General features: G+C 39.6%; 1 protein-coding gene across 1 annotated transcript; it reads right to left on the minus strand.

Annotated features, from left to right (window-relative positions):
* Positions 1-144: 144 nt before the first annotated feature.
* On the minus strand, positions 145-23,027 carry LOC120049126 (globoside alpha-1,3-N-acetylgalactosaminyltransferase 1-like). Its single transcript, XM_038995367.1, has 5 exons — positions 22,863-23,027; positions 19,323-19,480; positions 4,273-4,305; positions 3,975-4,109; positions 145-847 (listed from the first exon to the last, which is right to left on the minus strand). Exons 1-5 carry the CDS (start codon positions 23,025-23,027, stop codon positions 145-147), a joined length of 1,194 nt encoding a protein of 397 aa, XP_038851295.1.
* Positions 23,028-23,755: the final 728 nt, after the last annotated feature.

Here is a 23,755-nt window from a genome sequence, read left to right on the forward strand (position 1 = left end):
TTTAGCAGTAAAGGATATAAACTAATTGAGAGAAAAATGGAACATAAGCTTGTTTACTGATCCAGCCACCTTCAATGTATACAAACAGCAGCATCCTCCTCCCTGGCCAGGATCCTGAATCTTGGTGCAACAATGGCCACAGCATTACTTTCTTTTCTTCACGTTGGGCCGAACCTCTGCATAGTTCTTGTTGACCTGAGAGAAGCGGATTATTTGCACCTCGTTGTTCTTGGCCTTGAAGTCCTGCCACAGGTATTCCGGAGACAGAATCTTAGTGGGCTTGTTGTAAAGGAGATATCTGTTCAGGTGGCTTTCCTCCTGCCATGCCGCCTCGATGGAGTTGGCGGCATCGGCCTCAAGCTGCTCACGGCAGTACTTTGCCAGCTTGTGCACGTCCCTAACATAGCCAGCGATGGTGGCGCCTCCATAGTAGTAGTCTCCTTCCCCCGCGGGGATGTAGGCTCGCGAGGCAGGGCGGCGTTCGTAAGGGTAGTGCTCGTGGGTCTGCTCATAGTAACCTGGGTGAATAGTGGCCACCAGCCTGCTCAATGTTTCTGCCCCCCACCGTCCGTGGAACTTCGTGTCCACATCCAAGCAGAAGATGTAGTCCGCCTCCTTACCTATCTGGTTCTCGATGGTGGTCTGGATCATCTCCATCCTCCTGGAGGAGATCTCCTGCCAGCGGTTGGAGCCAGGGACTGGGATGATGGTTACATTTCTACCGGGAGCGAGGACCACCGCTGGCACGTCTTCCCTCCGGTCAGTGAAGATGTAGTAGTGCACTTTGAAGTCCACCATAAAATGCTTCTCGGCAGTCTCTAGGAAGTCACGCAGGAAGCGCACATACCTAAAATACAAGGAGAACCAAGTAGGTTTCAGTTGCCCGTCTCATATGGCAAGAGGATAACTCAATTTTCTGTAATTATGACATAATGTGCAGTCGTGGCCAAAAGTTTTGAGAATGACACAAATATACATTTTCACATAGTCTGCTGCCTCAGTTTGTATGATGGCAATTTGCATATACTCCAGAATGTTATGAAGAGTGATTAGATGAATTGCAAAGTCCCTCTTTGCCATGCAAATGAACTGAATCCCCCAAAAACATTTCCACTGCATTTCAGCCCTGCCACAAAAGGACCAGCTGACATCATGTCAGTGATTCTCTCGTTAACACAGGTGTGAGTGTTGACGAGGATAAGGCTGGAGATCACTCTGTCATGCTGATTGAGTTCGAATAACAGACTGGAAGTTTCAAAACGAGGGTGGTGCTTGGAATCATTGTTCTTCCTCTGTCAATCATGGTTACCTGAAAAGAAACACGTGCCGTCATCATTGCTTTGCACAAAAAAGAATTCACAGGCAAGGATATTGCTGCCAGTAAGATTGCACCTAAATCCACCATTTATCGGATCATCAAGAACTTCAAGGAGAGCGGTTCAATTGTTGTGAAGAAGGCTTCAGGGCGCACAAGAAAGTTCAGCAAGCGCCAGGACCGTCTCCTAAAGTTGATTCAGCTGTGGGATCGGGGCACCACCAGTACAGAGCTTGCTCAGGAATGGCAGCAGGCAGGTGTGAGTGCATCTGCACGCACAGCGAGGCAAAGACTTTTGGAGGATGGCCTGGTGTCAAGAAGGGCAGCAAAGAAGCCACTTCTCTCCAGGAAAAACATCAGGGACAGACATATTCTGCAAAAGGTACAGGGATTGGACTGCTGAGGACTGGGGTAAAGTCATTTTCTCTGATTTCCGATTGTTTGGGGCATCCAGAAAAAAGCTTGTCCGGGAAAGACAAGGTGAGCGCTACCATCAGTCCTGTGTCATGCCAACAGTAAAGCATCCTGAGACCATTCATGTGTGGGGTTGCTTCTCAGCCAAGGGAGTGGGCTCACTCACAATTTTGCCTAAGAACACAGCCATGAATAAAGAATGGTACCAACACATCCTCCGAGAGCAACTTCTCCCAACCATCCAGGAACAGTTTGGTAACGAACAATGCCTTTTCCAGCATGATGGAGCACCTTGCCATAAGGCAAAAGTGATAACTAAGTGGCTCGGGGAACATAACATCGATATTTTGGGTCCATGGCCAGGAAACTCCCCAGACCTTAATCCCATTGAGAACTTGTGGTCAATCCTCAAGAGGCGGGTGGACAAACAAAACCCCACAAATTCTGACAAACTCCAAGCATTGATTATGCAAGAATGGGCTGCCATCAGTCAGGATGTGGCCCAGAAGTTAATTGACAGCATGCCAGGGCGGATTGCAGAGGTCTTGAAAAAGAAGGGTCAACACTGCAAATATTGACTCTTTGCATCAACTTCATGTAATTGTCAATAAAGCCTTTGACAGTTATGAAATGCTTGTAATTATACTTCAGTATTCCATAGTAACATCTGACAAAAATATCTAAAGAAACTGAAGCAGCAAACTTTGTGGAAATTAATATTTGTGTCATTCTCAAAACTTTTGGCCACGACTGTATAATCTAAATCAAGATATTTTCCAACTTTGAGGTAGGCCTGCTGAGACTGAGACTCACTAGTTTGGGAAAAGGGTGTAGTGGAGACTAAGGCACTCAAAGGTTGGCAGTCAAAGTGTGGAACTTACAGTGATGAACATTTAAGAACAAAATGTGTGGGTTGTACATTTTTTAAACATTTCTTCTCAGCTAACCAGAGAAAGTGCAAACTAAGTTTGAACCTATTTTTACCGGTCACTCTTGTACATGTTCATGTGACATGTATTTTTATGTACCCAGGAGGTAGAGAAAGGTAAAGAGAAGCAATGGTCTAGCAGGGGCCATGCTCTATGTGTAAGTTACTGTGAGTGTGAGTGAGTGACACAGGGAACAGGGAGGAGGGAGGGAGAGACGAGAGCAACCAACCAAGCCGACTGGCGCTATAGTAGACTAATAGCTGCCATAGCTAGGTTATTTATCATCCAATATGATTACGTTGTACCTGTTTTGACAGCATCAAGCTGAGATCTACACCTCAGATGACTTAAAAAAATACGGCCGCAGGAAGATGTTTTTCAATTTATCAGGGGGTGTTGCAGCACCCTCAGCACCCCTACTGCCCGTGGCTATGCCTAAGCAACATTAACATATAAAAACAGTTCTGTAGCAATGTGGTTTGTGCAATAGGCTATAGACCCAATACATTATCATCACTGCATATTGGCTATGCTTGAATTGCCCTGCCAATGCTGTTCTTCTCAGACCATTTTGAAATTATATTTAAAAATTATAGGTACATGATCACACTGGTAATATATAATTTGTTGTATTACTTGTGAGGCACAGCTGAGTGAGCATAATCATTTGCTTTTTATTTATTTATTTTACTGGATTGATAGTCTGCATCTGATGGGGCCATTCTGAGGGGAGGGAGGGAGGGAGAGAGCAGTGGTGAGGCTGTCTCTCTTCCGACTCATCGTCCCTCCGCTCTCCCTCGCTCCGCTGACAAAAAGGGGACATTCTTCCAGCTGATGGCGAAACTCAAGTTGCACTGCATTATTTCTGCCTCATGCACCAATTCATGTTGTTACTCATGGTAGCCTAGTGGTTAAGTAGTTGAAAGGTTGCTTGCTTGTTGATACAGCAAAGTTGATACTGTGAAATTTCGAAACCTGTAAAGTCATGACTAGAGAGAGTCATGACTTTACAGGTTTCGAAATTTCACAGTATCAACTTTGCTGTGTGCTTGAGGCTTCTTTATACAGCCTAAGGCTCGAGGAAACCATAAAGACACGGTGATATGAGGTATCTGATTGGCCAGCGGTAGACCTATACGTGCACTTGATTTTCTCTCTGGGCCTGCCGGATATGCGGAGTTCTACCTTCAGACACATGAAATGTTTTTTTTTTTACAGAAATGTTTGATGACCGACCACGAATGTTATTCTACATTTGAGGCTCAGTGCTACCAGACATCCTGGTAGGGACGGCTGACGTGTGTGAGACTACTTACTTGCCAACAGCAAAGACGGTTGTGGCAATGCTGAGGTGCATAGGCTTGTAAATGCTGTCAACAATCAAGGGATTAAAGGTGCCTTCCCAGACAATTGGTGCCAACCAAGGGGTAACAGTTACCACATTGGTGCGCCTAAAAAAACAAAAGATATGTTAAAAGCTTGTGAACGCCCAGAGATATTCAATGCATCATAAGCAACTCTTTCATAGTGACTACATTTCCTGTACTTCCAAATGCACCTTCTCCTACTGATACTATGTCTACTACTAACAATAATACATTCATAATAACTTACCCCATTAACACACTGGGCTGCTTATACAGGAGTCTGAAAAGACCATGCAAAAAATGACATTGTAAAATAGCGTACTGCTTTCAAAATGGCTGCAGTTGGTGAGTTTTGCAAAGAGATGGTATCGGGTGAGATGATTATATTAGAGTAGACCAAAGAAGAGTCTCACCCCTGTGGGGACAGCATGTCCCGGGTCCTACAACTACAGTTTTCCCGCCTGAAATTGACAGGGTCCTGCTGACACAACCTTCAGAGGGGGTTCAATGTTAAAACTGTGTTAATACTGAATGATGGCATCAGGAGAGGTTGTGGAGGGTTAGGGATTCACAAAAAAAGTATACAAAAATAAGTTGTTTGTTTATTATGTCAGTAACACAAATTGTCTTACCCCAAAACTTCTACAATTCTGACATCCATATTTTTCATCTCACTATTGAAGATAAAAAGTAACATTTTCGGTGACTTAACTAGTATGTCAAATCAAACAGAAAAGAAGAGTAAAATGTAATTATATACATATTTACAATGGTAATGTAATCAGAAAATGTGATCTCAAATTAGATCTTAATCTGTGGTCCTGACTCTCATTGTCATGGGCCCACTGGGCTTTTTTAGAAGGCTACATTTCAGCAATCACCTATAAAATAGATGATGGCATAGTGTCTTTCTGATGGGATTATACACGGGATGGGATTTCTATCAAGATTGGATTATATCATTGACAAAGTTACAAACAAATGAACACTAAAGAAGTTCCGATCTTACCCAAATGATGAGTAACAATATGTTAAAACCAGGGCTCTAAATAGGAGATAGAAAGAGGATTGATTAACACCATGTACATCAGCTATGATATCGACAATGCCCAAAAACATATATGTAAAAAGAAGTGGTATGCAGAGAAGCGTACATTTTGGTTAAATGCCATTATCAGCTCTGTGTTGACACACATACAGAAGAACAATGGTGCGTAATCAGAGTACATACACAACAAGTGGACGTAATTCAACAATGTGAGCAGAGCTAATAACAGAAGTATATTATAATTAAATATCATGATTATCAAAAGTGGACATCACAAAATTCATAGATTTACAAAATGAATGATAATATCATAATCGTGGAAACCATCAGTATGACAACACTCATACATTGTATTCTGATGTTGTTCTGATGTATTCAGAATGAGAACACTTGTATTCTGATGTTATTCTAAGATGAAGTTTCTCCAAAGATCAGATATCACTAATTTGACTTAATAAAAAAGTGTGATTCCAAGAACTGGCAGAGTGATGGAAGGACGGATTTTTGTAAAAAAACGCATTGTTCCTCCCAAAGTTTGCAATTCTATTAAATCAAACTTTGAGTGTTTGAAGTAATGCACGACTGTATCCCAAAGCCAGTAGAATCTGTGGCTTTTACTGTTTCACCAGCAAAAATGTAGAACTACACAGTGCCAGTGGACCATGTAAATATGGGTGTGACCAAAGCTCATGTATAAGGTAAGAAAAGCACCATATATCTATAGAACAACAAACACACTATGGAACAGGTTAAGCACCTTTTTTCTGTTGGAACAGGTTAAGCACATTTTTGTACATTTATTGAAAATGAAATACATAAATATCAATTTACACAAGTATTTACACCCCTGAGTCAAAACTTTGTAGAAGCACCTTTGGCAGCGATTACAGCTGAGAGTCTTTCTGGGTAAGTCTCTAAGATACATTTTTTTCTAAATTCTTCAAACTCTGTCAAGTTCGTTTCTGATCATTGCTAGACAACCATTTTCAGATCTTGCCATAGATTTTCAAATAGATTTAAGTCAAAACTGTAACTCAGCCACTCAGGAACAGTCATGGTTTCTTGGTAAGCAACTCCAGTGTTGTTTTGGGCTTGTGTTTTAGGCTATTGTCCTGCTGAAAGGTATATTCATCTCCCAGTGTCTGGTGGAAAGCAGACAAACAGGTTTTTCTCTAGGATTTTGACTGTGCTTAGCTCCATTCTGTTTCTTTATCCTGAAAAACTCCTCAGTCCTTAACGATTACAAGCATACACATAACATGATGCAGCCACCAGTATGCTTGAAAATAAGGAGAGGGGTACTGAGTAATGTGTTATATTGGACTTGCCCCAAATATAACACTTTGTATTTTTGCAGTATTACTTTAGTGCCTTGATGCAAACTGGATGCATGTTTTGGAATATTCGTATTCTGTACAGGCTTCCTTCTTTTGACTCTGTCCATTAGATGAGTTTGGGGCGTAATTACAATGTTGTTTTCTCTTATCATAGCCATTAAACTCTGTTTTGATGTCACCATTGGCCTCATGGTGAAATCCCTGAGCGGTTTCCTTCCTCTCCGGCAACTGAGTGGGATGCCTGTATCTTTGCAGTGACTGGGTGTATTGATACACCATCCAAAGTGTAATTAAAAATGTCACCATGCTCAAAGGGCTATTCACTGTCTGAATTTTTATTTAATTTTACCCATCAACCAATAGGTGCCCTTTGCGAGGCATTGGAAAACCTCCCTGGTCTTTGTGGTTGAATCTGTTGTTGAAATTCACTGCTCGACTGAGGGACCTTACAGATAATTTTATGCGTATGGTATAGAGATGAGGTAGTCTTTCAAAAATCATGTTAAACACTATTATTGCACACAGAATGAGTCCATGCAATTCATGTCATTTGTTAAGCACATTTTTACTCCTGCACTTATTTAGGCTTCCATTATAATTTTGGGGCAGCAGGTAGCCTAGTGGTTAGAGTGTTGGGCCAGTAACTGAAAGGTTGCTAGATCGAATCCCCAAGCTGACAAGGTAAACATCTGTCGTTCTGCCCCTGAACAAGGCACTGTTACTAGGCTGTCATTGTAAATAAGAATTTGTTCTTAACTGACTTGCCTAGTTATTATAATGTTTTTAAATAACAGGGTTGAATACTTATTGACTCAAGACATTTCAGCTTTTCCTTGTTAATTATACTGAACAAAAATAAAAATGCAGCAAGAAACAATTTCTAAGATTTTGCTGAGTTACAGTTCATGTAAGGAAATCAGTCAATTTAAATAAATAAATTAGGCACTAATCTAGGGATTTCACATGACTGGGAATACAGATATGCATCTGTTGGTCACAGATACCTTAAAATAATGTAGGGGCGTGGATCCGAAACCCAGTCAGTATCTGGTGTAACCATCATTTGCCTGATGCAGCGTGACATCTCCTTCGCATAGAGATGATCAGGCTGTTGATTGTGACCTGTGGAATGTTGTCCCACTCCCATCGAATGGCTGTGCGAAGTTGCTGGATATTGTCGGGAACTGGAACACACTTTCGTGTGTACTCACTAACAGGGATGTAAACAAATTTGTGCACAAAATTTGAGAGAAATAAAACATTTTGTGCGTATGGAACATTTCTGGGATCTTTTATTTCAGCTCATGAAACATGGGCCCAACAGTTTACATGTTGAGTTTATATTTTAGTTCAGTGTAATTAACACTTAAACAATATATATATATATCAATTTTGACATTATGGGGTATTGTATGTAGGCCAGTGATAGAAAATCTAAATGTTATACATTTTCAACTCAGGCTGTAACACAACAAAATGTGGAATAGGTCAAGGGGTGTGAATACTTTCTGAAAGCACTATAATTCCTGTTCTAGAGCAGAACAACTTGTTTAGGTTCCACCTCCGAAGAATGATGCAGGCTACTTATACATATTCAAGAATTGGGGGAAGAAAGAACGCATGTGTTATTTTATAAACACGTTTTTCTACATAGCTGCTGCTGCTTACACTCCCTTTATATTTCTCTCTTAAAACCTCATGTAAATTAGAGGACATTTTTGTGTACAGAGTGCTCTGTGAATCGTGCAACATCAATTACTGTGCACTCCTTGAAAGCTTGTCAGGCTTCACATGCTGCTCTCGCTCTCAACTGAGATGCAGTATGTGAAATAATTTGCATAAAGAGCAACACGTCACACTTTCTGGTCTATCCAGACAAAGGATCGATTTTCTCTGGCTGTGAACCTCACAGCTCCGTTTGCAATACCGCACATGAAACAGGGGAGATTAGCTATTGCAGCAAAGCAGTTTTTTCTCGCTGTGATGTTCTCAGCATGAAAAAATACAACATAATTTCATAGAATTTAAACAAGATAACTTTCACTAGGTCACGGAGGGGCAAATTTGCATCTCTGAGTCGCTCAGACGCGGGGCAGAAAATTATCAATAGGCAGTTATATGAAATTGTGCCAATTTTGTATTGTCACTAAGGGCTCTATTTTAACAAACATAACCCAAATGTAAATATTATCACTAGCGGTAACACTAAAGGTTCGGGGGGTGTCTGGGTTTTGATGAATAAACAAGTTGTGACAAAATTATCTCCAAGGCTCATGACAAAATGTGTAGAATAGCATTGTAAAACTGGACATTTTTCTCTCTGCCCCATGGGAAAATGTGTAGAATAGCATTATAAAACTGGACATTTTTCTCTCTGCCCCATGGGAAAATGTGTAGAATAGCATTATAAAACTGGACATTTTTCTCTCTGCCCCATGGGAAAATGTGTAGAATAGCATTATAAAACTGGACATTTTTCTCTCTGCCCCATGGGAAAATGTGTTGGAAAGCAGGAAGTTACCTGGGGCTGTGATGATACCTGCATCTTAGTCAGTTTTCCATGGTAAACACGGATCAGATCGAACGCTTTGGTCTTTAAAAACCTGCTGTCGGCTATCTAAAATAGTATGTGCTATGGCTTACAAAATAAATAAATGTGACTCTGGATGACACAATAATGATTTTCGTTTCCAACATTAGGGATATTAAAGATTAGGAAGTGATTCGAATGTTAGTCCATTATAACCTAGTTTGTTAAATAACCTGCCCCATATTTGCTAAATATGTTGAACATGTTTGCCGTCCACATTTTTCAAACTGCATTGCTTCAATACGGAAATGCATGGTTCCATAGGCTATGGAATTCGCACTGATATAGATAGGGGCAAGGCCTACTGTTAATTGCCGTCGACATGCCAATTTCCAAACGTAGTCAATAAACAAGATGAAAATCACTAGGCTGATTGACAGTGTATAATTCTAATCAAATTCTAATAAAAATGAAACATCTTGTTCTAAAAAGGATCGGGTTAGAAGCATAATATCATAATTCGCATCTCTCCTTCAATGAGCATAAGGCAATGTGTGCACACCGCTGGCAGCTGGCACACGTTGGCTTTAACGTGGATATATTCCTTTATGGCATTTGCATTTCGAAAATGCACTGCATGTTCGACCCAAACGTTATAATAAAATGTGCCCACCATCGTCGTTGATATGGCCAGTCTATAGTAATAACTTGACGTCCCGTAACTGACTTCATACAGTTACTGACACCTTATATTCAATGTGCATTGCACATAGACCTAATGAGTCCAAAATCTTCACAGAAGCCACATGGACAAAACTAATTAAAAAAGTGAATGTCTTTTGACTGCTCGTGTTATTTTAATAAAACATTGGTTATAGACTACTAACTAAGCTACTTTGCCCCCTCAGCTTGCAAAATCGATGCCATAACCAATTACGTTACCGCTAAAACCATCTTTATGGTGAGTCTTAAATATCATCAATAGCGCTGCTTGAAATTGGCCCGTTGGCGCACCTTGTTAAGCGCACACCTCAAATATTTCCACGCTTCCCAATCAGCAAACCAGTTGATCTAAAACTGGTAAATTACCAACCCTGGAGCCAGCGATGGAAAATAGCAGAGCGCTAGTTTAAACGAAATTGGCAAAGAGCATGCATTTGACACTAGCGCCTCCTTAATGCCAGACGAAAAATAAAGCACTAAGTATGATTATATGTATTTTACAGGTATAAGAAAGGTTTAATATTATAGTAAGTCATTTAAATCTGATTGTTACTATATTTAGAAAGCATTTCAATCATTTCAAGCCCAATTCCCCCACTTTTGTTGAATAGGAAAGAAATCATATGATTTTTCATATCTTCATATCTTTATCATACTGTGTACTTGAGCTTGTGTCCTCAAAAGGGACTACACCTCAGAAAATGATAAAAACATTTTTACTAGAAAGATGAGATTTAAATCTTTCTGGCAGTGTAAGCATTACGAGGTACTCGCAAAATTCATAGATTGATATAATGAATGATAATATCGTCATCGTGGAAACCATCAGTATGACGACACTCATACATTGTATTCTGATGTTGTTCTGATGTATTCAGAATGAGAACACTTGCATTCTGATGTTATTCTATGATGAAGTTTCTCCAAAGATCAGATATCACTAATTTGACTTAATAAAACACGTTAGACGCAACATACCCCAAAAGTAGGATTCCAACTAGTGGCAGAGTGATGGAAGGATGGATTTTTGTAAAAAAACGCATTGTTCCTCCCAAAGTTTGCAATTCTATTAAATCAAACTTTGAGTGTTTGAAGTAATGCACGACTGTATCCCAAAGCCAGTAGAATCTGTGCCTTTTACTGTTTCACCAGCAAAAATGTAGAACTACACAGTGCCAGTGGACCATGTACATATGGGTGTGACCAAAGCTCATGTATAAGGTAAGAAAAGCACCATATATCTATAGAACAACAAACACACTATGGAACAGGTTAAGCACCTTTTTTTATGTTGAAGGGCGTTGAATGGCAGGGATAACATAAGCTGTTCCACTTTTTTTTGTTAAAGTGACACTCCAGTCTCCTTTTCACCTGATTTGTCACCTGATTTACATAACAAAATGTATTTTGTTCTATATTGCTTCTATATTGTTCCTCAAGCAAGGGTCGAGGCCGATGACGTAGCTGGAGGAAGTCTTTAAACAACTTTGACTTAAAGGAATGAACTGGAGGGTAATACCACCCATATTTCAACAAACAGTGCCTTCAGAAAGTATTAATACCCCTTGACTTATTCCACATTTTGTTGTGTTACAGCCTGAATTCAAATTGTTTTAAATTAATAAAAATCTCACATCTACACACAATACTCCATAACGACAAAGTGAAAATATGTTTTTAGACATTTTTGTAAGTGTATTGAAAATAAAATGCAGAAATATCTCATTTACATAAGTATTCACACCCCTGAGTCAATACTTTGTAGAATCAGCTCTAGTGTAGATTTGGCCTTGTGTTTTAGGCTATTGTCCTGTTGAAAGGTGAATTCATGATAAAGATATGAAGATATGAAAAATCATATGATTTCTTTGTGTGTGGTGGAAAGCAGACTGTACCAGGTTTCCCCCTAGGATTTTGACTGTGCTTCGCTACATTCTGTTTCTTTTTTATCCTGAAAAACTCCCCAGTCCTTAACGATTACAAGCATACACATAACATGATATAGCCACCAGTATGCTTGAAAATAAGGAGATGGGTACTGAGTAATGTGTTATATTGGACCTGCCCCAAATATAACACTTTGTATTTTTGCAGTATTACTTTAGTGCCTTGTTGCAAACAGGATGCATGTTTTGGAATATTCGTATTCTGTACAGGCTTCCTTCTTTTGACTCTGTCCATTAGATGAGTTTTGTGGAGTAACTGCAATGTTGTTTTCTCTTATCATAGCCATTAAACTCTGTTTTGATGTCACCATTGGATTCGTTGGGCAAAATCCTAAGGTTTTCTTCCTCTCCGGCAACTGAGTGGGACGCCTGTATCTTTTTAGTGATTGATACACCATCCAAAGTGTAATTAATAACTTCACCATGCTCAAAGAGCTATACACTGTCTGCATTTTAGTTAATTTTTAACCATCTAATAATAGGTGCCCTTCTTTATGAGGCACCGGTAAACCTTGCTGGTCTTTGTGGTTGAATCTGTTGTTGAAATTCACTGCTCGACGGAGAGACCTTACAGATAATTGTATGTGTGGGGTATAGAAATTAGGTAATCTTTTAAAAACGTTATATACTTTTATTGCACACAGAGTGAGTCCATGCAACTTGTGACTTGTTAAGCAAATTTTTACTCCTGAACTTATTTAGGCTTGCCATAACAAAGGGGTTGAATACTTATTGACTCAAGACATTTCAGCTTTTTATTGTTAAGTATCCTGAACAAATATATAAATGCAACATGCAACAATTTCAAAATTTTTGCTGAGTTAAGGAAATCAGTCAATTGAAATGAATAAATTAGGCCCGAATCTAGGGATTTCATATGACTGGGAATACAGATATGCTGGTCACAGATACCTTAAAAAAAAGTAGGGGCGTAGATCAGAAAACCAGTCAGTATCTGGTGTGACCACCATTTGCCTCATGCACCGCGTGTCACGAATCCCGCTTCCTGAGTCTGTTTTTGCCTGTGTTCTGTCCTGGAGTGTTTTTTTCGGTGTCCTGGAACGCACCCTGTCTGGTTGCCGGGCGACGTAGCTGGTTGGGAGATCTCTGATTTACCGCACCTGTTTCCAATTCGCTATCTGCACACCTGGTCCTGATCATCACCCCTCCACTTCATAAGCACTGACCTGACATCCATTCCCTGCCGGATCGTTAGCCAGGAACAGTATGTTGTGCCAGTGTATCAGCCTCCAGTTTGATAGAGTTTGTTTTGTACGTCTTGCTTGCCTTGAGCTCACCTCCGTTTTTTCTGTCTACAGTCATTCACCCGGAACACTCATCTCATCCCTACCTGGTCGTCGGTGACTTCAGTTACTTCATTGGATCTGCCTATTCAATCCCATCAACTCACCTCCGCTGCCCGCTCCGTCACTTGGATTTTTCTATCACTACATTCAAACTTGTAAATAAATACTCACCTTCGTCTTACTCTCCTTGTCCTGGTCTGCTTCTGGGTTCAACTTTAGAAAACCGTGACACCGCGACACATCTCCTTCGCATAAAGTGTGCAAGGAGTTGATTGTGGCCTGTGGAATGTTGTCCCTCTCTTCAATGGCTGTGCGATGTTTATGGATATTGGAACACGGTATTGTACACGTCAATCCAGAGTATTCCAAACATGCTCAATGGATGACATATCTGGGGAGCATGCAGGCCATGGAAAAACAAGGACATTTGTGTACAGATCCTTGTGTTGTGTGACAAAACATTTTAGTGGCCATTTTATGTCCCCAGCACAAGGTGCACCTGTATAATGATCACGCTCTTTAATCAGCTTTTTGATATGCCACACCTATCACTTGGTTTAGTGTATCATGCAGCCTTCAGGTTCATTACAAATCAAAAACGTTTAACACATCATTGTGATCTCTACAGCGCTGTTGGCTGGCCGTCATTGACCTTGCGTAGGCTTAAACACTGGTATACACTGATTTATAAGGCCATATTGTGTGTTATTTTTTAGTCAGGTCGGTAAATAAATATAAATTACGGTCCCATTCTCATTTGCTTCTAACAGTACCAAAAATTAGAACAAGTCATGGTAGAAATAGTTTTAGCTACTTAGCACCATTGTCCTGGAATTCTCTCCTGAACATTTAAAAATTTGATGATCTAGTTTCGTTTGTGGAGTTTAAACACTTGATCGATGTATATATCATAGAGTAATTGTTTTTAGGCCAGCTGTTTTTAGTCAAGACTGTCGTGTTTTTAATGTAAAATGTTTTTGTTGTATTGTATGTGTGTTTATAGTTTTGATTAATGATGTGTTAGTGTATGTAAGTTGTTTTGTCTGAAACGTTGTTCCCCCTGCTGCTATTGGACCAGGTCTCGCTTGGAAAAGAGATGTTATCTCAATGAGAAAAACCTGTATAAATAAAGGTTAAAAACATTGTTATTATTCTTTTTTTTAAATGTGGATGGATTATCTTTTCAACGGAGAAATGCTCACCAACAGGGATGTAAACAAATTTGTGCATCAAATTTCAGAGAAATAAGCTTTTGTGCATATGGAAGATATCTGGGATCTTTTATTTCAGCTCATGAAACCAACACTTGTTGCATTTATATTTTTGTTCATTGTACATTACCTATAATACAATGAGCTCAAGGAGAAATACAAACACCTAACACAAATGTAAAAATCACTTCAGTCTGACAAAGATCCAATGAGTTATTTCTTACGAGTTTTCAAACGTAGTCTCATGTTGCTCATCCGAGTAAATCCTTTCCCACACTTAATAAAAACTTTAAGTGTATGATGGATAATAAATGTAGCATCATGTACATAATAATATACATATATCATACACATGCTGTATTATTAGTTAATTTAGAAATGATTGAGTCATCACAGACAATTACTGAGTGATCATTTATTACAATCAGACCTGGGTTCAAATATGTATTTCGATATCTGGTATTTAAAATACATTTTTCAGTGTATTTGCGTATTTTCAAAAACAAAACAAGTACTTATATTTGAGTATTTGAATGGCTATTTGTAAAAAAAAAAAACTAATAGTAAGAGTATTTTCAAACACTTATTTTAAATACTATTTTCAAATACCTGGGTTAAATGCATGGGAGTGGATTTGAGTCAGTGTATTTTAGTATTTTCAAATACATTAAAATATTCAACTACTTGTCTTCTGAAATAAAAGATAACTGAATATTGGACAATGTAGGTGAAAGTTGAGATATTTGAAATTGTATTTGAACCCAGGTCTGACTACAATGGAAAACAAAGTGTACCCAATTGCACTTCAGCCCAGCATGAACCAGAAGGGAATCAGGTACCTGACTGAGGGACTGAAAATAAAAATAAACATTCCTCAGACAAGGACACTTGAACGGGTGACTATGCAGGAGAAAAGGGAGGACTCCGTTCCAACATGCATCAAGAGCTTGCCCCAAAACACATGAACGATTATTAAAAGGACAACTTGATAGTTGCGTTAAAACATTTTCTTCTTCTTCATTATTTCAGGTACAGAACAGCTACACAACATGCTTACATCATGTTAACCCTACTGTGCTCACAGAGTACAGTACGGTTGGCAGTGCACTAAGTAAAACCTCAGTGTCATTGTGAAGTCTGTGCCCAAAGTTCCTTAACAACCGATCACCTTACCAAGGGGAAAATAACAGAATGGCTACTTAGTCAATAAATGGTGACAACTTTCTCAGGGCGATGTACAATATAATTATATAATATAATGCCAAGAATGTGCAAAGCTGTCATCAAGGCAAAGGGTGGCTACTTTGAAGAATCTCAAATATAACATATTTCCAGTTGTTTAACACTTTTTTGGTAACTACATGATTCCATATCTGTTACTTCATTGTTTTGATGACTTCACTATTATTCTACAATGTAGAACATTTTTAAAATAAAGAAAAACCCTGGAATGAGCAGGTGTGTCCAAACTTTTGACTGGTACTATATATATATATATTACCGTTCAAAAGTTTGGGGCCACTTAGAAATATCCTAGTTTTTGAAAGAAAAGCTATTTTTTGTCCATTAAAATAACATCAAATTGATCAGAAATACAGTGTTGACATTGTTAATGTTGTAAATGACTATTGTAGCTGGAAACGGCAGATTTTTAATGGAATATCTACATAGGCAACAGAGGCCCATTATCAGCAACTATCACTCCTGTGTTCCAATGGCACGTTGTGTTAGCTAATCCAAGTTTATCATTTTAAAAAGCTAGTTGATCATTAGAAAACCATTTTGCAATTATGTTAGCACAGCTGAAAACTGTTGGGTTGATTAAAGAAGCAATAAAACTGTCCTTCTTTAGACTAGTTGAGTATCTGGCGTATCAGCATTTGTGGATTCGATTACAGGCTCAAAATGGCCAGAAACAAAGAACTTTCTTCTGAAACTCGTCAGTCTATTCTTGTTCTGAGAAATGAAGGCTATTCCATGCGAGAAATTGCCAAGAAACTGAATATCTCGTACAACGCTGTGTACTACCCCCTTCACAGAACAGCGCAAACTGTCTCCTCAAATTAAAGCTGACAGTCTGCACTTTAACCTCATAGTCATTGTATCACTTCAAATCGAAAGTGCTGGAGCCCCTATTTCACATGTGTATGCACACCTTTAGGAAGAGCGTGTGAGTATCCCTGGAAGTTGACACAAGCATATTGATACAACTATCCAGTAGCACTAAACTATCTAGAATGTTCAAATGTCTAACAATGAAAGTTAAAATAAAGACTCCTTCATACAAATATCTGCCTTCACATAAATAATTTTTTCAGGGTAAGTGCTATCTGGAATACTTGGGATATCCCTACCCTAAACCTTAACCCCTACATAACCCTTACCTTAACCATTTTAAATTTAAACTTCAATTGGGACATCTCAAGGATCCTGGATTGTATGGACCATTTCTCCAGGCCAGGGTTTTCAACAATGGACACATCAATTTACAAAAAATACAAGATTGTGGTTGAGTCCATATTTAAATGAAAAACAACCAAGAACTTAAAAAAGGCTTTGAGAGAGTCAAACAGAGTTTGAAAATGAACATCTATGAAGAAATGTTGTGTTCGAAAACAAGACAACTACCTGAACTATGGCCTATGAGTTTTATTTATGGATTCTCAAATTAAACCGCTTCCCACATAGACACGGATGAGGTTTCTCTCTAGAATGAATAAGCATGTCATCTTAGAGCGCTTTTGAAATGAAGCGTTTTTCACAATGAGAGCAGGGGAATGGGAGCTCGCCTGTGTGAGTCCTTCGCTGCAACATGAGTATCCAATACATTCTAAACATCTTCCCACAAAGTTGACATCTGTGGGGAGATTTACCCATGTGTGTTCATGAGTGTACCAACAAGGCCCCTGAGGAATAAAATGTATTTCCACAAATGCTACATACAGTAAGTATGATTTCTCCCCTGTATGCATGCTGAGGTGGTGTGTTAGTAATTGCTGTTGGATAAATCTCCTCCCACATATAGAACAGGTGAATGGTCTCTCCCCAGTATGAGTAAGTATATGGGAAGTTAAAGGTCCCAGATGTCATAAACCCCCTGCCAAAATGTGAGCAAAGATATGGTCTTTCTCCTGTGTGGACACATTGGTGCAGTATTAGAGTACTCTTTGATTTTTGAATTTCTTCTCACACTGGTCACAATGAAACAGCTTTTCCTCTGTGTGAACACGTTTATGTTCTTTCATGTTCCCTTTGGTGGAACATTGTTTGCAGATGTACTTCTTCGTTGTCTTGGCTGAGGAGTTCTTTACTGTTTCATTGGATGGCAGTGAGTTCTCAGCTCCTCCAGAGTTCAGAGCAACTCAATATTAGGAACGGGTCCTTCATGTTTTATACACACAGTGTAAGTGAATTTGTCCCAATACTTTTGGTCCCCTAAATGGGGGTACTATAATGTCTAAAAGGTTCACCTGATATGGATGTAAATACCCTCAAATTAAAGCTGACAGTCTGCACTTTAACCTCATAGTCACTGTATCACTTCAAAAGTGCTGGAGTACAGAGCTAAAACAACGCAAAATGTGTCACTGTCCCAATACTTTTGGAACTCACCGTAAATTCCATGGAGGAATTAAATGCCACTGGGAGAAAGGCAAAGCTGATAGATGTCCACAAATCACTGGACCCTACACACCACTAGCCAGCTTTGTTAGTACAATAATGGCGCGTTTATTGAATCTGTGTTTACCACCAAATCACCTACAGTGCATTCAGAAAGTATTCAGACCCCTCTACTTTTTACACATTTTGTTACATTACAGTCTTATTCTAAAATGGATACACATTTTAACTCAGCAATCTACACACAATACCCCATAATGACAGAGCAAAAACAGATAAGGAAAAATTATTTAATCCATTTTAGAATAAGGCCATAACGTAACAAAATGTGGAAAAAGTCAAGGGGTCTGAATACTTTCCGAAGGCACTGTATATAGTGAAGTTAACGAGTGGAAAAAGGCTAAATAGAATTGAGCAATTGTTCAATTACTTTGAATTAATCTACATATATTTTGGGTCTATAGGAAACAACACAAGAGAGTTGGTGCCAGGTGTGTAAACTATAAATATGAGGCAAAAGTACACAATGTCACTTTTTATTTGAGGGTATTGTTTAAGATGTCCTGCTATATTAGAAATGTGGTTTATAATAGTGTTTTTGCCCATTGTTAGTTTTCCAACTGGGTAGCATTGAACTCAGGGAATTATTTCAGGGTAAAATCTAATCTGTTCGCATATAACCAGACATAACTTTAACATTTTACAGAATGGTTACAATATTTAGAACACAAATTTTGCCAATCATCTGTGAAGTAAGTTACACCGCCTGGTATTATGACAAATTAGAAGATCTACAAACATGTCATAATCACCTGAAAATGTAGCAGAGAACTATATAGAGTAGAATCTCCAAATAACATTTCAACAGCTTAGTGTTGGTTTATCAATACATTTGTCGACCTTTTCTCTCTTTTTCATGCATTCGTTGATGTATTCTCATGTTTCCCCTTTCAGAGAATCTTTTGCCACACTTTACACATGGGTAAGGTTTCTCCCCAGTATGAATTCGCATGTGTTTCACTAGTCTGGTGGAAGTGGAGAAGCCTTTGGGGCACTGTGTACAGGGGTATGGGCGTTCGCCTGTATGACTTCGCTGATGCACTTTCAGTTTACTTGCTAGACTAAAAGTATTCCCACATTGTTCACAATGATACGGTCGTTCCCCTGTGTGGATCCTTGAGTGTACCATCAGTTCCCCTGAGCAAGCAAAGGTCTTTCCACAAATGCTACACAAGTATGGTTTCTCTCCACTGTGCATCCTGATGTGTCTTGTTAGTACTTGCCGTTGAATAAATCTCTTCCCACATATTGTACACCCATAAGGTCGCTCCCCAGTATGAATGCGTATATGAGATTTTAAGATATCCGATGTCCTAAACCCCCTGCCACAATGTGAGCAATCATAAGGCCTTTCTCCTGAGTGAACTCGTTGGTGCTGTTTTAGACTACCCTTCGCTTTGAATCTTTTATCACACTGGTTGCAATGGAACGGCTGCATGTCTGTGTGAACACCCTTATGTCGTTTCAGGTCCGATGGGCTTCTGAAACCCTTTCCACATTTAAAGCAGATGTACTTCTTGGTTGTCTTGATTGAAGGTCTCTGTATTGTTTGACTGGATGGCAGTGAGTTCTCAGCTCCTCCAGAGTCCAGGCTCCTGCTGTCCTCCTCTGTTAGATGTTCCTTCCTGATGTGCTGCTGAAGGTTCACCTCTCTCCTGTGGGAGAATGGGCACTGGGGGCAGGAGAAGACCTGGGAGGGCATGTCACTATCCGGTTCTGCAGGTAAAAAGCACATGGAAGTACACTGAACAAAAATATAAACGCAACATGTAAAGTGTTGGTACCATCTTTCATGAGCTGAAATAAAAGATCCCAGACATTTTCCGTACACACAAAACATTTATTTCTCTCAAATGTTGTGCACAAATTTGTTTACATCCCTGTTAGTGAGCAATTATCCTTTGCCAAGATAATCCATCCACCTGACAGGGGTGGCATATCAAGAAGCTGATTAAATAGCATGATCATTACACAGGTGTACCTTGTGCTGGGGACAATAAATGGCCACTCTAAAATGTGCAGTTTTGTCACACAACACAATGCCTCAGATGTCTCAAGTTGAGGGAGCGTGCAATTCGCATGCTGACTGCAGGAATGTCCACCAGAGCTGTGGCCAGAGAATTGAATGTTCACTTCGCTACCATTAGCCACCTCCAATGTCATTTTAGAGAATTTGGCAGTACGTCCAACCGGCCTCACAACCGCAGACCACATGTATGGCATCGTGTGGGCGAGTTGTTTGCTGATGTCAACGTTGTGAACAGAGGTCCCACGGTGGCGGTGGGGTTATGGTATGGGCAGGCATATGCTATGGACAATGAACACAATTCCATTTTATCAATGGCAATTTTAATATCTGTGACCAACAGATGCATATCTGTATTCACAGTCATGTGAAATCCATAGATAAGGGCCTAATGAATTTCCTGAGGCCAATTGTGAGGCCCATTTATTTTAAAGGTATCTGTGACAAACAGATCCATATCTGTATTCCTAGTCATGTGAAATCCATAGATTTAGGATTTATTTAAATTGACTGATTTCCTGTAACTCAGTACAATCAATGAAATTATTGCATGTTGCCTTTATATTTTTGTTCAGTATATAAATCAGTGCTGCTATTGTAAGCATTTTTCCCCCAAAAAAATCTCATTACAATTTCATTAAATAAAAAATAAATGTAACCTTTGTTTAACTAAATAACAACAAATTCTTATTTACGATGACAGCCTAGGAACAGTGGGCAGAACAGGGGCAGGACGACAGACCTTGTCATCTCGGGATTTGATCTAGCAACCTTTCTGTTACTGGCCCAATGCTCTAACCACTAGGCTACCTGCTGCCCCAAATGAAAGAGTGGTCAAATTTAAAATGAAATAGTGGTCGAGTAGAGTGGTCGAGTAGAGTTAATACAAGCTCTATGAAAAGCCCTGTTAAGTAATTAATGCATGCAATACGTTCCTAAATGTTTTAAGTCAAACACAGATCTTATCTCGAGTCATATTGTCGCAAGAGAAGTTGGATTGCAGTGTGAGATATTTTAGGAAATGTTTACACGTTTACTTCACAGGCCTCTCCGTCGTGTTTGTACTAAAATTGTAAGACAGACAACTTCTTTCAAGGTAAAAAAACAAAAATCATTAAGATTGTTACATTTTTGTAAAATTATCCCATTAACGAATTTGGAGTCTCTATGAAGACATTCCAAAGTCAAAATGGGTTTGACAGACATCCCTCTAACCACTACCTTGATAACTACTAGAAGAACAAACCCTAATTCACACATTGAACCATTCACCAATGTATTCAGAATGCTTTAGTATATTTCCTGCAATCAAAATCCCAAAGAAATCACTATTGTTTTCAAAAGTCCTATGTGCTGTTTAGCTTTCTTTTTGTTAAGTTGTATGTTTACTATGCTTTTCCTTGAAGACACACTCCAAGTAGGATTGTGCCAAGCACACAATATGAATGCGTAAATGTGATTTTAAGATCTGTGATGTTCTAACCCCCTGACACAAGGTGAGCAAAAGTAAGGCCCTTCTCCTGTTTGAACTCGTTAGTGGGGGCAGGAGAACACCAGGAAGGGCATGTTAATTTCACAGCGAGGTAAAATGAGTAGGGCTACTGTCACAGGCGGGATCTGAACCCGGGTCTCCCACAGGAGAAACCAACACCTTGACAGTGAGACCAAGAGGATACTCTCTGTAAGGCCGAGGGTGAGGCAGGGCTACCTCATCACGAGACCATGAGCCCGACTCATGTCTGCTACATGTACAGTAGTGCTTCAGCTGAACAAGCAATATAAAGATATACTGAATATTGGTCATCCATGTTGGATTGTGGCCTTCTGTCCTATAGACAGAATGTCACAACAGTGTTTTCCTTATTTTTTTAAAGTCAGGGGCCCCCTAGTGGTCAGGGGCCCTACGCGTAGTGCGTGGTCTGCATATAGGGCAAGCCGGCCCTGGACCACGGTCAACTGTTACAATATACTGTCAAACTGTCATAACCCTGACTAGCTAGCAAATTATTATTGTAAATGTACTCCAAAACTATTGTGGTGACTGATTACACAGCATCTTCTCAGATGGTTCTCTATTTCAGCTGGTGACTGACAATTATAATAGGTATTTTCAGCATGCAGTGGACAGACCACAGTCAACTCATCCATAATAAATACACCCCCAAAGAACAACTAAACAAATAACAGCTCAAGCAGATGGGTTTTTCTAGGAGGTCCACTCATTGTTAAATCCCAACTTCCCAACAATGTGGTAGTAACATTTTGAAACATGTAGGCTTCCAGGAATTGTGGTAGCAACAGTAACCACTACCCCACCAGTTACAGAAGCAGACCTGGTTTCAACTTCAAATAGCCTACTATTTGAAAAATTTCCATAATGGACCCAATAGAGTAGTCACAAAACTGCAAACCCCGCCCATCTGGCACTCCAGGTAGGCTAAAGCAAACGCTAAACAGATTTCAAAGATTTCAAGTAGTATTTGAACACAGGTCTGAAGGGAATATATTATGAAATACTGAATTGTGTAACTTGTTAAAATCTACAATCTTAATTGCCCATTGGTTACCAAGAATTAGAGCTAAAAATGAATCCATGTCATATGAATTAATATCTTACTTAATTCAACCATTAAATCCTTGGCTTTAGGGTACCAATATTTCCCCCCCAAACAAACAGACTTAACTTTTGGGGAATAGTCAAGTACTTAACTATGATTGCAATGTAGAAATTCTAATAAGAGCAAACAGTGAAAATGATGTTTCATGCCACGAGAGGTACCGGATCCGGGAAAACATGTTCCTGTTCCGGCAGGATCCGGCTCAAATAAAGCTCTGCTGGTGGAGTAGCTATAGCCACAATGGAAACAGCAGCTAAAAATATCCTGACTAGTCTAATGGAAAAAGCACTGTCGCTTAACTTAATATTGTTCCAACTAGTAATAACAGCCAGTTATCAATAACACAGTTTGGCAATCGCCATGAACAGTGCACAGAGGTATGTAATGTACTCTGCTCCGAATGTCCTTACCGTCGACGGCCACTGGACGAGCGTGTAGTGATGATCGGGGTTTCTGCTGTCCAGAACTGGATTCACCAGCCTCTTCAATTCGTTCAACGTCCTCATCAGTTCCATTGTAACTGATTTCTGGTCGCCACTCTTCTCCACCCTCCTGTTCTTTCTTCCTAGTGTCATGACCTCGAGCCTCCACTGAAGTTTGTTTCGAGTTTACCAAGGAAGTGAGGGACAGAGCGGACAGGATGGTGTCAGAGTCGTAGAACAAATTATCTGGAAAAGAGGGAGAATCCAAACCAATTTTATTTACTAATACCTTGGAGATGAATACAGTTTGTGCAACATTGAAGGTGAAGATATCTTTAACTTCTTATGGCTGCAGGGGCAGTATTGAGTAGCTTGGATGAAAGGTGCACAGAGGTGCCCAGAGTAAACGGCCTGCTCCTCAGTCATAGTTGCTAATATATGCATATTATTATTACTATTGGATAGAAAACACTCTGAAGTTTCTAAAACTGTTTGAATTATGTCTGTGAGTATAACAGAACTCATATGGCAGGCAAAAACCTGAGAAAAAATCCAAACAGGAAGTTCTGAGGCTGGTCGATTTTCAACCAAGATCCCATTGAAATCACAGCGAGATATGGATGAGTTTGCACTAGATGTCAACAGTCTGTAGAACCTTGTCTGATGCCTCTACTGTGAAGGGGGGCCGAATGAGAGGGGAATTAGTCAGGTCTGCCATGACCTGACCATTCTTTGACCATGCGAGTTCACATGAGAGGGAGCTCTGTTCCATCGCTCATCTGAAGTAAATGTAATTCTCCGGTTGGAACGTTATTCAAGATTTATGTTAAAAACATTCTAAAGATTGATTCAATACATCGTTTGACATGTTTATACGGACT

This window comes from Salvelinus namaycush, chromosome 6 (assembly GCF_016432855.1).
Source record: "Salvelinus namaycush isolate Seneca chromosome 6, SaNama_1.0, whole genome shotgun sequence".
In the NCBI taxonomy this organism is placed as follows: domain Eukaryota; kingdom Metazoa; phylum Chordata; class Actinopteri; order Salmoniformes; family Salmonidae; genus Salvelinus; species Salvelinus namaycush.

Bases quoted from the DNA above. Each gene is read 5' to 3' on its own strand.
- LOC120049126 (XM_038995367.1), bottom strand. From the start codon at position 23,027: ATGACACTAGGAAGAAAGAACAGGAGGGTGGAGAAGAGTGGCGACCAG. The intron at 4,306-19,322 runs GTACATCTGCTT...TGGTCTTTTCAG, and splicing joins TCAATCAAGACAACCAAGAA to ACTCCTGTATAAGCAGCCCA. The intron at 848-3,974 runs GTAAGTAGTCTC...CTTGTATTTTAG, and splicing joins ACCGTCTTTGCTGTTGGCAA to GTATGTGCGCTTCCTGCGTG.